The sequence below is a fragment of the Sinocyclocheilus rhinocerous genome, unplaced genomic scaffold, assembly GCF_001515625.1.
Source record: "Sinocyclocheilus rhinocerous isolate Xijiao unplaced genomic scaffold, SAMN03320098_v1.1 scaffold1290, whole genome shotgun sequence".
Classification (NCBI taxonomy): domain Eukaryota; kingdom Metazoa; phylum Chordata; class Actinopteri; order Cypriniformes; family Cyprinidae; genus Sinocyclocheilus; species Sinocyclocheilus rhinocerous.
Window position 1 is genome coordinate 70,090 of NW_015652269.1, and position 16,415 is coordinate 86,504.

The 16,415-nt window shown below is 38.2% G+C and overlaps 2 protein-coding genes across 3 annotated transcripts in view; one reads left to right on the forward strand and one right to left on the reverse strand.

Annotated features, from left to right (window-relative positions):
• The window catches only part of LOC107714266 (protein AAR2 homolog), a 7,992-nt gene extending 5,607 nt beyond the window's left edge, over positions 1-2,385 (reverse strand). The window contains exons 1-3 of one of the 2 annotated variants that reach the window (XM_016520077.1): positions 2,310-2,385; positions 797-1,555; positions 328-557 (exon numbers count right to left, since the gene is read on the reverse strand). In XM_016520077.1, coding sequence (XP_016375563.1) covers positions 328-557; positions 797-1,555; positions 2,310-2,331 — 1,011 coding nt within the window. In that variant the 5' untranslated portion in view covers positions 2,332-2,385. Of the gene's footprint in view, positions 1-327; positions 558-796; positions 1,556-2,248; positions 2,266-2,309 lie in introns of those variants that run through there. The other variant, XM_016520078.1, reaches the window with a different exon arrangement.
• Positions 2,386-2,680: 295 nt separating this feature from the next.
• The window catches only part of LOC107714267 (translocating chain-associated membrane protein 1-like 1), a 19,758-nt gene continuing 6,023 nt past the window's right edge, over positions 2,681-16,415 (forward strand). Inside the window, exons 1-10 of the mRNA XM_016520080.1 lie at positions 2,681-2,966; positions 3,697-3,763; positions 5,015-5,139; positions 5,885-6,001; positions 6,084-6,142; positions 6,771-6,855; positions 6,977-7,047; positions 9,753-9,857; positions 9,994-10,137; positions 12,430-12,587. Of these exons, the coding sequence (XP_016375566.1) occupies positions 2,847-2,966; positions 3,697-3,763; positions 5,015-5,139; positions 5,885-6,001; positions 6,084-6,142; positions 6,771-6,855; positions 6,977-7,047; positions 9,753-9,857; positions 9,994-10,137; positions 12,430-12,587 (1,051 nt within the window). The 5' untranslated portion in view covers positions 2,681-2,846. The remainder of the gene's footprint in view (positions 2,967-3,696; positions 3,764-5,014; positions 5,140-5,884; positions 6,002-6,083; positions 6,143-6,770; positions 6,856-6,976; positions 7,048-9,752; positions 9,858-9,993; positions 10,138-12,429; positions 12,588-16,415) is intronic.

The window sequence follows — 16,415 nt, forward strand, 5'->3', positions numbered from 1 at the left end:
GGCTTTCAGCCTCACCCTGCTTCATTCTACTACGTTAATAAATCATTAGCTCATCCATGAACATGATTTCTGCCCGAGTCCCGTCGGATTGCATCGGCTGTGGGGATGAAGACCACAACTCCCATGATTCCTCACTCAGTCACAGCGTCATCAAACTACGCCTTTGTCTCTTCTGTTTATTTTGAATACGTGCCCTCTAGCGGCGAAAATGACATATTGTGCCTTTAATTACTAAAGTAAAAAGGGTCACTTTTGAACTTTGTTCATGTTCCACTTCAGTTTTAGCTGAAACTGGGATTTGAGAGGGGAAAACCGTGTGAACTGCACCTGAAGTGTGGAGGTGAGGAAGTTGTTCTGGGACACGATGTCCACAAAGAAGTCCGGAGGGATTTCTCCCAGCTGATGGTAGAGGACAGCGATGAGGCCCAGATACAGATCCTTCCTCTCCTTCATGGCCTCCTCGGAGCGGCACAGCAGAGCCAGCAGGCTTTTCCAGTGCTCGAAGGCCTCGTACACATTCCCAATGAGGAAACAGACAAACGCAAACTGCAGCTCTCCTGCAAACATGGAGATAAACAGTGACGTTCTATTATTTCGGTGCACAAATTATAACTAGATTTCTAAACGTTCCCTTGTCTCAATTAAAACCAATGGCGATGCATAATATTACAAGACCACAAGCTACCCAACTAGATGTAAATACAACTACATTTATGGGCTTTTTATAACAAAATGAGCATCCTTTCAGGTTTAACAGGATGTTTGGTTAGTAAACTGAACAGCAACCAATGCTCACCCAGTATACTGAGCGGCTGCTCTTTATAATGGCTCTCAAGCACGCAGTTTAGAGCGTAACTCCAATCCATACTATGCTGGGTGATCTGAGCAGGTGTAGATCCAGGAGGATACGCCTGTTCGGGAATGTTGGAAAACCGCAGCTCCGTGCCTTCCCTTAGTTTCATCCGTGGCAGTCTGTCCAGCCCCTCCTTCATGCTCCGACACTCCCGATCGTTGCGGGGCAGGTTCTGCTCCTCGCGGTCTTTAGTGTGGGTCAGCTTCAGCTCCGGGACGACGTCGCTGAAGGCGCACACCCTCCCGCTGAGGGGCTGCAGAGCGATGGCAACCTCCTGACTGAGTCTGTCGGTCAGGGAAACCCACTTGCGGAGAGTGTCGTAGGGATAGGGGCCCAGATAGCCATCAAGTTCTCTGAGGTTGGCCCGCATGCGCTCGGCCTCCTCCGGGTCCCGTGTGAACTCCAAATCATCTTCGCTCTGGTTCCAGTGGGCTACAAGCACCTCCCGGGGTTTCAGGGACAGAAACCGGCCTGTTTTGGGGCCAATTTCACCACATGCTTCATTGGAGTTGGTGGAGCAGTAGTGGAGGAAGTGAAGTCCTGGAGGAATCATCTTCACCCCACGGAACCGAGGGCCCAGGGTCCAGGTTTTGTAGTCGAGTCCCAGCTCTGTTCCCTCGGGAACACCAAGTAAAACAAGCGTGGCTCCTTCTTCAAACAAGCCCCGAGCCACCTCAGGGTCCATATCTGTTCCCGCCATATCTGTTTAAAACAGGGGTCACAAACATGTTATATTATATGTGACCCTGGAGCACAAAACCAGTCATAAGTAGCATGGGTATATTTGTAGCAATAGCCAACAATACATTGTATGGGTCAAAATTATAGATTTTTCTTTTAAGCCAAAAATCATTAGGATATCATGTTTCATGAAGATATTTTGTAAATTTCCTAACGTAAATATATAAAAACTTCAGTTTTGATTAGTAATATGCATTGCTAAGAACTTAATTTGGATAACTTTAAAGATGATTTTCTCAATATTTTGATTTTTTTTGCACCCTCAGATTCCAGATTTTCAAATAGCTGTATCTCGGCCAAATATTGTCCTATCCTAACAAACCATACATCAATGGAAAGCTTATGTATTCAGCTTTCGGATGATTTTCGAAAAATTGAAAACTTAGGACTGGTTTTGAGGTCCATGTTCACATGATATTACTAGAGTAAATGTGACTGGAATCCCATTACAATGACTGGTAATAACAATTATCATTTGTCTGTCATATAAGATCATTTTGTCAGCTCTAGAAAGTTGTGGGTTAGAAAGTAATAAATTAATTAAATACAATATAAAAGACTTGCGTTATATTAATAAGATATTAAAGTAAGGCACTGTATGAGTAAGCTAGAAAATCTGTTTCCAGAGAATAATATAAACAAACAACCACCAACAGCAAAACGGGCGTAAAAAAATATGTCATAAAATAGGTGCAAAACGTTAAACTGATCATACCTAAACGACCGCGCTCAGTCATAAGCCCAAAATGTTTACGTAAAGGCCATGCGTGATTCTAGAAACTTCCGGTTTAGTCGAGCCTAAAGCCAAAATAAAAGCCCTACGGTACAGTTCAACAACGTACATCAACATACAATGGCAAAATTTAGAATTGATGTATTTAAAGACACTTTGTTAATATTTATTAATGTAACGCTGTGATGTGGGGAGCCCACTAAACGCGTTTTTTCTCTCTCTCGTGTCATATACATCTAACAAAATTCCACGGAACAATTAATTTTTCCAAAATAAAAGGAAAAACGTATTAGAATTGTATTCAACTGCTGTTTTCTAAAGAGAAAAATATATTTGTTGTATGCTCTTACTGCGCCAGCTGCGCTGTTCATGGGGCGCTTCACAGCTTCCGGGTCTCGTCGTTAGCGGGTGTGAGAGCAGCAGGGCTTTGATGACTGACTAGTGTGAATTTCCCGGAGATTTGCGTTAGCTGCGAGTCTCTGCACGGATAAGGTGTTTGTCCCCCGCGAGAGAAGAGCGATGGGCTTCCGAAAGAAGAGCAAGAGTCCTCCCGTGCTGAGCCACGAGTTTGTGATCCAGAATCACGCGGATATGGTGTCGTGTGTGGCCATGATCGTCCTGCTGGGGCTCATGTTTGAGGTGATTTATTTCTTATATCATAACATCATCATCATCACGCTTGAGCTCACTGTTTACTATTGAACTCATAACATGACATGGAGATCATGTTTGCTTAGTATTAGATCTATATGATATAACATGACCATCATGTTTGAGGTTTTTACTATTAAATTCCTATGATAACATAATTATGCTTGATGTTGTGTTTGTGTGTATATGATGAGCGTCATGTTATTATTTGCTATTAAAATCAACCAGGTCATCGGGTTTATAATTATTTATTTATTATTAAACATTTTTATGTCATATCACATGGATCAAATTTGAGGTTATTGCAAATGATACTCGTATAGTAACGTATTCATCACATTTTAGGTAATTTTTTGACTCTTACACTCATATAATAACATGATCCTCACATGATATTTTGCATTAGTGCAGTCTGTTTCTGATCCTAAAACCATGGTGTTCATGGATCATAAGAAAACATGGCAGTTCCAGTGAAGACAAATCGTGATATACTCTTAATGAAATCCCTTCATTTAATTGCCTGCAACAAGACAAGTGTTATTTTAATATTTTAGTGAAACAGCACTAAACATGCTGAATGAAATAATGAAAGCATAAAACGGCTTGATCACATGATCTGACTGTACTTCCTCATTACAGTGATGTCTTCTGACTCTCATCCTTTGCAATATGTTTGTGTATACTTGTTTGTATTAATATGATTATGTTTTTATTGCAGGTGACGGCAAAATATGCGATCATGTTCATCACAGTCCAGTATAATGTCACACAAACCCTGGATACGGGTACGATCTAGGTCTTTCAAAGATGCTAACACATAAATAAAATAAAACTGCAGTCATTGGGGTCCGAGCTGACATCAATGTGACCGCTATTGCCAATTTTAAATGATAGACTCCTCTCCATAAAATTGATGTGGCTGAACAATTTTCCTGTAAAAATAAATGGCAAGCTTCTGTGAAAACGATGATTTAGATTGTAGTGCTATAAGTGAAAGTGTAAATTCACTCATCGCTATTTTTTTTTTTGCCTTATATAATTTGCATATTATTGTATATATTTTATCTAGAGCCCGACTGATATATAGTTTTGCCGATATTATCAGCTGATATGAGCCTGTCGCCTGGTGTTTATACAATATAAATTTTTTTCCTTATATAATTTGCATATTATTGTATATATTTTATCTAGAGCCCGACCGATATATCGTTTTGCCGATATTATCAAGTAGCCCCTAACTGCAGAACAAAGATCCAGGGGGCGGGGTTGGATCCACATCTAGGGGGTGGAGATGGTAGGTTTAGGGGTGGAGATGGGTGGGTTTAGGGATCAGGGGGTGGAGACGGGTAGGTTTAGATATATGTAAGGTGAGAGGAGTTGGATCTGGATCTTGTGTTCTGCAGTGAGGACCATCTCATATTATCTGCCGATTTGAGCCTGTCGCCTGGTGTTTATACAATATAAATTTTTTTTTGCCTTATATAATTTGCATATTATTGTATATATTTTATCTAGAGCCCGACCGATATATCGTTTTGCCGATATTATCGGCCGATATGAGCCTGTCGCCTGTTGTTTATACAATATAATTAGTTTTTTTGACTAATATAATTAGCATATTATTGTATAAATTTTATCGATAACTTACTACGTTGGTCACAGCACTCCATTAAGCCACAATCTACCAATTTTCTTTTGGAAAGTTTTAGATATATTTCAGGCAATTGGGTTACAACTGATCATTGAAGTGGCTTGTATTTGTGGAGAAATGTAATGAATTAAGTGACTTTTGTGAGGAGTATCTACAGATGCGTATAGTTATTCTACTCAACTGAATGAGTGTTTCCGGCGCTCATGACATTTCACCACTTATCCCAGGTGGCTTCATCAGTTGTGGAAATGTCACTGTGAAATGTTGCAAATTCTCCAGTTGAGGCAATTAGCGGAAAGCGTTCCTAAATGAGCCGCTCTGCTCGGACCCCTAACGAGTGCATAATGTGGAGTTGAAATCATTTTGGCTCCCTGGGTTTATTCAGATGCAGAGGATAAACCTGAGCCTTTCAGCTACTACAAATACGGTCCCAAGGACATGGCAACGGTCTTCTTTTACCTGCTCATTGCCATAATCCTTCATGCCCTGATTCAAGAGTACATACTCGACGTAAGTAATGTCATGGATTCTTAGCTTTTGAAATAAAGACGTGTTTAAGATCCTTTTCTTGATCACTAATCTAATGTTCATTTGTGACACTGAGCATATGAACTCCTTTCTACAGAAGCTCACAGGTCCTTCTGTTGAAATGCTCTTTGGGACACTCATAAATCTGAATGAATGAAATCACTTTTCATCGATTACAATACATCCTTGCTGAATAAAAGTATTAATTTCTTTCAAAAAAAGAAAGAAAAAAAATTACTGAAACCACAATTTTGAATGGTAGTGTATATTGTTACAAAAGATTTATATTTAAAATAAATGCTGTTCTTTTAAACTTAATTCATCAAAGAAAAAAGTATCACAGGTTCTTGAAAAAAATATTAAGCCGCACAACTGTTGATAATAAATCAGCATATTAGAATGATTTCTGAAGGATCATGTGACACTGAAGCCTGGAGTAATGAAGTATATTAAAATATTTCACAATATTATTGTTTTTTCTGTATTTCTGATCAAATAAATGCAGCCTTGATGAACGTTTAAAAAAAAAAAACATTTAAAATCTTATATATTTTGTGCTAAATTATTATGATTTATTTTTTGTCATCTATTACTTGTCAAATCAGGCCTGAAAGCCTGTGTCAGACAGTTTTATCAGTGAAGAGACTTGAAACTAATTTGAATGGTTTCTTCAAATTGCCCTTCATGCACGATCTCGCAAGGCAGTGACCTGATTCTGTTTCCACAGAAAATCAATCGCCGACTTCATTTGTCCAAAACAAAGCACAGCAAGTTCAATGAGTCGGGCCAGCTGGCCACCTTCTACTCGTTCTCCTTCATTTGGGGCTGCAGCATCCTCACCAATGTAAGAGATCTGTACATCATGTCTCACATCTCTTCTACCCTCATCTGTGCACTGATTAAATGACTGTTTCTCTAATCAACAGGAGGAGTTTGTGACAAATCCGACTTTTCTTTGGGAAGGTTATCCTCATATCCACATGGCGTGAGTGTGAAGTTCTCACAACCCTTTATAAAAAAAGAAATGGTGTCTTAATCGCTAAGCAAAGTAAAAGCGTGTGATTTGAGGAATCATCAGTTGTGTGCCTACAGTAAATTCAGTAGTTTTAGTTAATATGTGCTAATTCAGATCACTAACCCTTGCTTGTCTGAGCGATCTCATGACATTAGTGCTTCATCTCTGTTAAGTCAAAGGCTTAGATAACGCCACGTCAAATTGTTACGGTGAAGATCCTTTTCTTTTAAATTGTTCAGCATTATTTAATTCCCTTACACTATATAGAAATGCATTTCCCACCTGCTTTATTAGTAGATATGCAAATGTATGACAGGATTGTCCTTGTTCTTTAATAAATCTTTTAATGCATGATTCGCCAAGAGACCTTAAGTAAACTTTTAATATATTGCACACGTCATCATTGTCCATTCTTGATTATTGCAGGATCTTAAATGCCTGTAATTAAACTATTTAAAAAAAAAAAAAAAACACTGAACAACTCTGCAAATCCCAACTCAAGCTGCTGAAATTGTAACCTGTCTGTATTAATATTTGTAAGCATTTGACACATTATGAGGCTGACATGCTAATCTACAACCTTCTTTCTGTCTTGTAGTTTCCAAGTGAAGTTTTTCTATATCTGTCAGATTGCCTACTGGTTCCATGCTCTTCCTGAGCTGTATTTTCAGAAAGTACGAAAGGTAAGGCTTAGTTTGTGCAATATGCACTGATAGCTGATGAACCTGACAGAAATAGTTTCTAATACAATGTGGTTCTTGTTGTAGATTATTACATTGACATTGTGTTTATTTCTGTGTTTAGGAGGATGTTCCACGCCAACTGTACTACATTTGCCTTTATATATTTCACATCACTGGTGCCTATGTCCTCAAGTGAGTGTTTTCTTATTTCAGGGTGAATTTGCTTTTTTTACGATGAGACTAGTGATAGACCCAAAGCTGCTAGTTCAAGAAAGGTCCTTTTCAAATGAAATGGTGAAAATGAACATTTATTCAGCATTTATTTCAAATGCTTAGACTCTTTCTAGTCATTTAGGCTAAGTAGTTCTTATTTATTTTCTGAAATGATGAGAATTATCACATTTAAAATGCAGGAAAGTCAAAATTGGAGCCAGAACAAGGACATGTTTATTTAGACATGTTTATTTATTGTAGTATCAAATGATACAGCAATATCACACAATCAAGACTGATGTTTTTCCTGGATATCAGCACGATTGTGAATGGCATATTGATTTTATAAAACTATAAGTTAACATTCTGAAATACATTTTTAGACACAATGTTTTCAATTTGGCCTGTTTTTGCTTTTTTATCAATGAAAATTTCCCTGTGAAATCACAGCAGAACTGTTTTGTATCTCTGAGCACCTGAATGAATCTGTGTTTTGAACAAATTTGTTTCATGAATGATTCGATGACCGAATGAATCAGCCATTTGAACGAATCGTTTGAATGAATAACTCAGTGACACGACTCATTAAGAAAGTGACTTGCCACCACCTATTGGCGTTTTTAATTTCATATTTAAAGTATAACTTAATTTAAATAATTTAATAAATAACTCATTAAATAGTGTAAATGTGTTCAAGTCACCTCTGAGATGTGTAAATTCATCAGAATTGCACTTCAGCTCATTATTATTATTAATGTCTTAAATGCAAGAATTTGACATAAGATGATGCATATACCTCATAGGGTTATGGTGAAAATCTTTTGGAAATCATTTTAAGGGAGCAAATGTTGCATTGTAGTGGAATTTAATTTCTGTCACTACTGTGAACTAACCACCGCACACAATATGAAAATATGAGTGTTTTTATAACATGGCACATGCTGGATGAGTGCAGCGGTAGTGGTTAATTCATAAGGAAGCAGTTTGTGGACGTGTATGTTTGAGTTATTGAGGAGCAGTGTTGGGCAAGTTACTTCCAATATGTAATACATTAAATATTACTAGCTGCTGTCTAATATTACAATATTACGGTCTCTGAATTGTAATGCGTTACACTACTTTTGAGTTACTTTCACCAAAATATCCACATTAGTATTATAAAATGCCAAAATGTAGTTTATTGCTGCTCATTCTACATCCAGTGGAGGGTAATGTGGTAGGTCTATAAAGCATAAAATTATAAAATCATATTTAGATACCGGTATGTAGGTCTACATTAATGTTACGTTGTAGTTTAGGTTAAACACAGATAAGCACAAACTATTATTACATACATAATAACACCGGTAAATAAAGCGAAATGTTATAATGTACAAATAATAAACGCATTACCTAGCCTATAGGCTATTTTGAACGGTTTCAGAAGAAAACAAGAATGAAAATTAATTGCTAAACAGGCCAAAACGAATTAGGCTAATACAATGCGAAACTGAAAGCAAACGGCGTTCTCGCGCAGCCCACCTCTCTCATTCGGCATTAATCCAATTAAATGTGTCTATACTTGAGATGTATTTGAATGTTAAACTATTATTTATGATGTAAACCAGGCTTACATCATAAACTCATCCTCGTCACATGAGCAAATGTGTGTTTGGCCCGAGCTTAGGCTGAACGGCACGGATTGTACTACGCAGTACGCACTATTTAAATTAACCAGTGTATCTATATGTTTGGTTGACTGTACTTTATTCTGAAAATGAACAGGCTGCAACGTTTGCAATGCTGTAGATGTGTGCGCGTGAGGCACCGGCGCGATCGAACAGCGGAAACAAACAACAAAAAAAGTAATTTTTGGTCATACAGATCATTCGAAACTGCAACGTGTTTACTTTTATTTTTGTCATCTCGGTTTCCTTTCCGTGGACTTTCGTAGAGCGCCGCGCCACAAAAATAGCCTACCAAACTCAGCATATCTCTCAGTCTTTTCCTTACGTTTTGTTAATCTGTTAATTAGGCTATTTAAGTCAAATATTTCGCATATTCATTATAATACTATGATTTAATAAAAACAAATTTTGTTATTTTTAGTTAAACTTAATTTTGCTTGTCTGCGCTGCGCTCGTCCACCGTATTTTTTCTCTTCTCCGACCCCACAGCTCACTCCGATTAGTGTTAGTGGCACCAGTCCAGGTGTTTCCATTTACTCGTGCTATTTCTCCATGTTGAGAGTTTGGTGTTGCATATATTGCACCTGACTATGCATTCTTATCCTTTTCTCCGATGAACTGAAAATTAACAGTGTGTCCATTTCACAAATGTAGAATCTGTCTCTGCAGTCATCTCAAACATCTAATTCCAGCAACAGGAAACAGACAAACTATTTTACCCGCGGAATTTTTTCTCCTATGCTGTTTTGCGGTGTTGGTAAATTCACCAATTAATTTTTATTTAAAATATGTTGTTGTAACTTGCGTTACTGAGATTGTAACGAGTAATAATATTACCCAAATTGTATTAGTAATACGTTATATTACTACATTACAGCAAAAAGTAATATACTACTGTAATATTATTACTTTTGATTACAGCAAAAAGTAATATACTACTGTACTATTAATTACTTTTGTAATGCGTTACTCCCAACACTGTTGAGGAGTGAATCTGTCTCGTGTGTCTTCTCTCAGTCTCCACCGTCTGGGTCTGGTTCTTCTGGTGCCACATTATCTGGTAGAGCTGCTCTTCCACGCCTCGCGACTCTTCTACTTCAGTGATGAAAACAAGCAGAAAGGGTGCGTTCACGTCCCGTCTTAAGCCCTCACATCATATTGCACGTATTTCTTGTCATATAGTCATATAATTTTTTTAGATGGTTTTTGGATTGTTCAGGCTGTTGTTAAGAGGCCTGGCCTGTGTGTTGTCTCGTAGGTTCACACTCTGGGCTCTGCTGTTTGTCATCACACGCCTCCTGACGCTCACCGTTTCTGTCCTGACGTTTGGTTTTGGCCTGTCCCGCACTGATAATCAGGGATTCTCTTTAGCAGAAGGAAACTTTAATGTGCTGACTGTCAGGTAATTCAGCTGGATTTCCCACATGCTTGCCTGCTCTGTGATATTTACTTTTATTTGTTTAGCAGGCAGATGCAATACAAGCGATTCATCCAAAAGGGACTATAATGACAGGAGAGGACAGTAGTCCAGAGCTGGCCAGTAAAGTTCAGACAGCATGAGCAGTCATGAAGGGTCTGGTCCTCCTTATGTTATGTAGTGGGAATCTGTGGGAATTTGTTTTTCTTGCTGAGCAAAAATGTTCTCTATTGGCTGGAAATTTCGGCCACTTGAGCAAAAACATTCTTTATATATAAAGAATACCAAAGGATACCAGAGCTGTACAGTGCACACACAAAAAAGTGTGTAACTTTTAACTTTAATGTGCTATTTATATTTGATTTGACCCTTGATGTAACTAAATGATGCACATTTTAGGTTACCTGAGAAGTACACGGAACAGTTCAATTCTTTATAATATAATATAAAAAAATGAAGCCGTTATTGCTCATGAATTCCCTTTTTGAGGTCAATTATTTATAAGCTTATAATATAATAAAACAAATATTTTCAAAAAACGTGAATATGTGAATTCTTTTACAGTAATCTAAAACATCCTCATTTAGTGGAGTTTGCACACTACTACACCTGTGTTTGACTGTAAATACTTGTTACAGTTCTGTGCTCATCATCCGCTATATTTCCACCACTTAATCAAGCCACTCTTCTTTCAAACATGATGAGGTTTTATTTCACAAGTCATTATATTTGCGTTTCTCTCATGTTGAGCTGTTTCGTCCTCAACCATTAAAGTATTTGATTTCTACAGCGACTCATTTGGCGCACATCATTCTCTTTCTATGAAACCTGTAAACCGCATTCACCAGTTCTAAGAGCGACAAGGTTTGCCAAAAACATTGCAGTTATTTCACATTTACTAGAATTGAACCTTTCCCCAACTCATTTTTGCGTCTGTCCTGTGTGCGGCATATTATTTCTTCTGCACACTCATGATGTAAGAGGTCGTGCGCACACGCAGCTTAGAGGGAACACTGGTGGTCAGTGATTCGTGTTCTGTGAAAATAAGCTGGTCACTATCTATAGCCCCAAGGTTTCGGGCCAACTTTGATATGTTACTGTGGACAGGTCTGAATTTTGATGTTGTGTTGGCTAGGGATGGGTACCGTAAACGGGCCCCGGGGCAAAATTATGAAAGACGTTATCGTTATGCTTTCGGTACTGGAGAAATTGAGAAAATACACTTGCTATTAATTATTGCTACATAAATGTTATCTTGCAAATTGTATCTCACCATGGGTTACTATATGCGACAATATAAGACATTCACCTATGATGCATTTTCGGTATTCGTGATCCAGAAGAGAGATCTCTCTCGCATATAGTCTCACATGCTACAGAGCAGATTTTTTGTTGACAATATTTTTTTGACATTCATAAAACAATAACAAAAGAACCGGTAAGAATACTGTTAAGCCCAAAGTATACTTCGTTTATTACGTATGTTAACATGTACGCAGTTGAACACACAGCTTTTCAAGGTATTCTCCATTTGACTCATATAAAATAGAGTTGCGGACCTCTTTTAATCCCCTCACACATGCACTCGGCAATGCAGGCGCTTGTTGTTTTTTCCACCTTCAGTAGTTTGTTGTTCTTGTTCCATCCCCTCCATTTCTTTTCCGACCGACCGTGAAACAACAGCCTGGTTTAGTGTCGACACCTTGTGGACAAACTAAGCAAAAACAATTCAATGTGCATGTGAGAGCTGCGTGTGCATTGAATGCACGGTTAAAAATATTGGGAGGTGCATGTACAGTACGCGTGTACTTTTCTGATGCCAAAATTCACGTCATGTGCACTGTGGGCATAACCTAGCATACACTTTGGGCCGGATCAGATAGATTGATATTGATCAGAGTAGGAATGCTGTAAAAACCTTAACAATACCCATCCCTAGTGCTGACCTTCATGGCGGGATTATGACGAGATTGTACGTGGTTTTCTTTTATCTATGTCTCAGATTTCCATAATTTTATTTGTATTCTGGGCTTAAACAACAGGCAGAGCTTCAAGTCATTAGCATAGCAGGCTGGAAAAGCCATGAGGCTGAATGACTAGTCTCTGTGTAGTTGTGTATATCAAGAATAAGAGAGGGCCAAACACAGAACCCTGAGGGATCTAAGGGTTAGCTGATGTGACTGAGAGCTCTCCCATCCAAGATAGGATCTAACAGTGAGGGTAGGAATCAAATTTGAGATATTCTGAGGCTAAATTTGTGAACGATGACTCTTTTAGGATGACATGCCTGTCAGCCATCTGCCTGACCCAGGCCTGGATGATGTGGAAATTCATCAATTTCCAGCTGAAGAAGTGGAGAGAACAATCTCAAATCCAGGCCAGCAAGAAGAAAGCTGTCAGCCCAAAAAGCAGACCCAGCAAGAAGGACTCACGAGGTGAGACTTTCCTAAAAGTCATTTTACATGTAGATTATAATAAGACCCCTATTTATCTTTCTTTTGCTCACAATTAGACAATACACTTCAGAAGTGTTGCAATAAAAATACCATCTTCATCAGTGGCAGTGAACAATGTTCCTGGAACATTTCCTGTTAGTTGTCAAACTCATTCAAAACAACAGCACATGGCTCTTTGTTCACAGTGACTCGTTGAATGATGAAACGTCAGCACTCTGGACCATGACGTTCAGTTTCTGCATGCATGGAACTAACGAAAATTAAGATGTTAAGATTTTCTAAACTGAAACAACAATTGCACGCTTGATGCAGAAGTGAAGAGAGACGGCTGAATGTCTACAATATTAACAACTGTAGGATATGAAGCACACATTTGATCTCTGGTAGATGAATGGAACTAATTGTTAGTTTCATATGTAGAGTTTGTCTAGTTGAGACTGTTCTTTACAGGCTCTTAAAGTAACCTACACAAGTCCCATGCTTGCGGTGTTAAAGGTGCATTCAGTAGTTTGGTGCTAATTTAAAACGTTTTCCACATTAAGAAATAAATAGTTTTTGGGAAGAGTATGAATGGTGTACACTCACACGAGATGAAGAACTACTCATAATAATAATCTATAAGTGTTTTAATTATGTAGGGTGCAGATCGTTAGTGTATTTCACTATGGTACAATGACTTGATCTGCGGATTTAAACATTGAAGAGAATCCTCATACAGTTAGAGAATGGAAAACACTTACTATCGTGCTTTACCAACAAGAGAATCAGAACCTGTATGGCTCAGGAGGCAGAAAAGGGACTGAAGCCAGAAGGGAGAAAAACTGACAAAGACAAAACTGAGCGTAAACATCAAGGTGGACTGATTTCATGACTGAGGAAATCCTGAGTAGTGGTGCCTAAATTGCATCTAAATTGTAAGGGTAAGATAATTAATTGTGTAGTGTGCTCTCTAAAACTCTAAAGGCCTGTTCACACCAAGGGCGATAACTATAAAGATAACGATATTGTTCTCAGATTGTTCTCAATATTAAAGAATGGCAGAGTGCACATCGCAGCTATGACGATAAAGGCACAGAGAAACAATATCGTTCAGCCGATGAACGATAAAAACATTAACAACCAATCAGAATCAATCATGCTATAACGAGCTCGAGAATTTAAAGCGGCAGACGAGCGTGCGCTTAGAATAAACAGGCGATATCGTCCGCTGCTGTAAATGCTTATATCTTTATCTTTATTGTTATCGTTCTTGAAGTGAACGGGCCTTAAAACTAGTGTCGGTGTCCTTTACAGTTGACCCTTCACAAAGACCCGCCCCCCTTGGTTACTGGTGCTATGTCCGACAAGCCATAGCGCTCTCACGCCACACATCATGTTCTCACGCAGTGAAAAATACAAAGAAAAGAGGACACTGACAACACACCGACAGACAAGACAGAATAGGTTGCTTTATTAGTATGAAAGAAAGTCTCAGCTTTCAAATTTTGTAATTATTTTTTTTTAAAGAAATTCAAACAATAAATACTGTTTTGTGGCTCTTTAATGTGTGGTGACAGATTACTATAGCGCCTCAGTTCAAGTGGCACGTGAACCGATCATCTCTTCCTCTTTACTGGTTGCAGCACACAGTAAACATGAATGAACATCAGAAGGGATCTTGTTTCAACTGTGGAAAGACATCAAAAACAGTCAATTGACGTTCATTTACTCTCCTGTCTGGTTTGTTTGTCGGACAAAAATGCTCATCCACGTTGATAAATGGCAGTGTATCATATAACACCGTTCTGTTATTGGGAAGAACAGGGAGGTTAAAGGATTCGTTCACTTCCAGAATAAAAATCTCCTGATAATTTACTCACCCTCACGTCATCTAAGATGTTCACGTCTTTCTTTCTTCAGTCGCAAAGAAATGTAGGTTTTTCAGGAAAACGTTTCAGGATTTTTCTCCATATAATGGACTTCAATGGGCACCAACGGGCTGAAGGTCCAGATTGCAGTTTCAGTGCAGCTTCAAACGGCTCAACACAATCCCAGCCGAGGAATAAGTGTCTTATCTAGAGAAAACATCGCTCATTTTCTAAAACAAATAAACATTTATATATTTTTTAACCACAAATGTCTGGTCTGACATGGGGGTGAGTAAATTACCAGGAGATTTTTATTCTGGAAGTGAACTAATCCTTTAAATCTACTAACGAATGCACCTTTAACAGCCTCATTAATTATAATGAGCGATTAAATGTAGGAGTGATTTAGATTTTCCCGAACTTTACTTTGAGAAAATAAGCATCTGAACTATGAAATATGCTTTCATCATCTGCCTTATGTAAAATACACCATGGGGTAATGGTAGACACCTGGATAAGTCATTTCAGATAAATGTTTGATGCATACATCATATTAGTTCTCTAAAATACTGTTCTGTAAAAATACTGCCAGAAATGCTTCAGCACCAGACATGCGCATTGGTGTTGAAATCTCTGTCATTGTTTACATACTTAAAGGGATAGTTCACCCAAAAATGAACATTACCCACCCTCACCATCAAGCCAACCTAGGTGTATTTGACTTTCTTCTTTCAGATGAATCCAATCGGAGTTATATTTAAAAATGTCCTGGCTCTTCCAAGCTTTATAATGACAGTGAATGGGTGATATTCAATAGTCCAATAGAATGCCAATAAAGCGCATCCATCCATAATAAAAAGTGCTCCACACAGCTCCTGGGGGTGAATAAAGGCCTTCTGAAGTGATTCGACAACAGTCTAATTAAATGTACGAAATGTTCAAATAAAGCTTTGAAAAAGTTTCATAAAATGGTAAACCTCACATTTCAGCCTTTAAATAAAGAAAAGGGTGAAGTCGAAATGATAACTGATTAATAAATGATTATATGCATTTTATCTGCTCCATAAATAATTCTAGATACCTTATCCGAATTGTTTAAATGTGTAGAATCACATAAGCTTGTTTTTCATCAACTGGTCAACATTTACAGCAGGGCATGCAAATTCAGTCTGTTTTTTGGCCAGACAAAACCTGCAGACAGGCTGAATGTAAATGTCACTCTCTAAATCCACTCTCTGACAGCAGGTGGTGCTTATGGAACAGCAGAATTAGAGCAGTTTCCCGTAACCTCCGTGGACAAAGCACTGCGATAAGAACACTACTTCACTAGGTATTACATGGAGCGAAGATGAAAACAAAATGCCATCAAATCTTTTCTGAAGACCCTTAGCACTCTTTTGAAACCTCCCTGCTTTCCGCCATGTTTTCACACAAAACTAAACTACTCTGCGCACGTGATACTGTTACTTATAACTGTGCTTTATGCTGGACAGTATTTATTTATCCTGAGTTGTACAAATTGTGGTAATCGAATATAGTTTTAATCCAAATTAAAATATTAACCGGTAATAACTTACTATCCGTAGGGAATTTTATCATGATTTATCGTCAAACCAGTAATCGTTTCATCCCTAGTGTACACATGTACAGTTAGCGGAAGCTAGAGATTACTGTTTATTAGGGGTGTCCCCGACTAAGGATTTTCATAGTCGAATCGGAATTTTCGAATCTTGCCAATATTCGACTGCTAGTCGAATCATATGTTTTGGGGGCGGGGCAAAATACATTACCAAGAGTCAAGTCAGACATTCGAGAGTCATAATTACTGACATTAACACAGAGGGAAAATGTGTAACGGATGCCTCGCAGATACAAACGGGGTAAATAAGGTTTTGTTTTGATTAAAAGATAGTTAACATTAAACATCAGCGAAACCCTAAGAATTCACAAATTTTTTTTA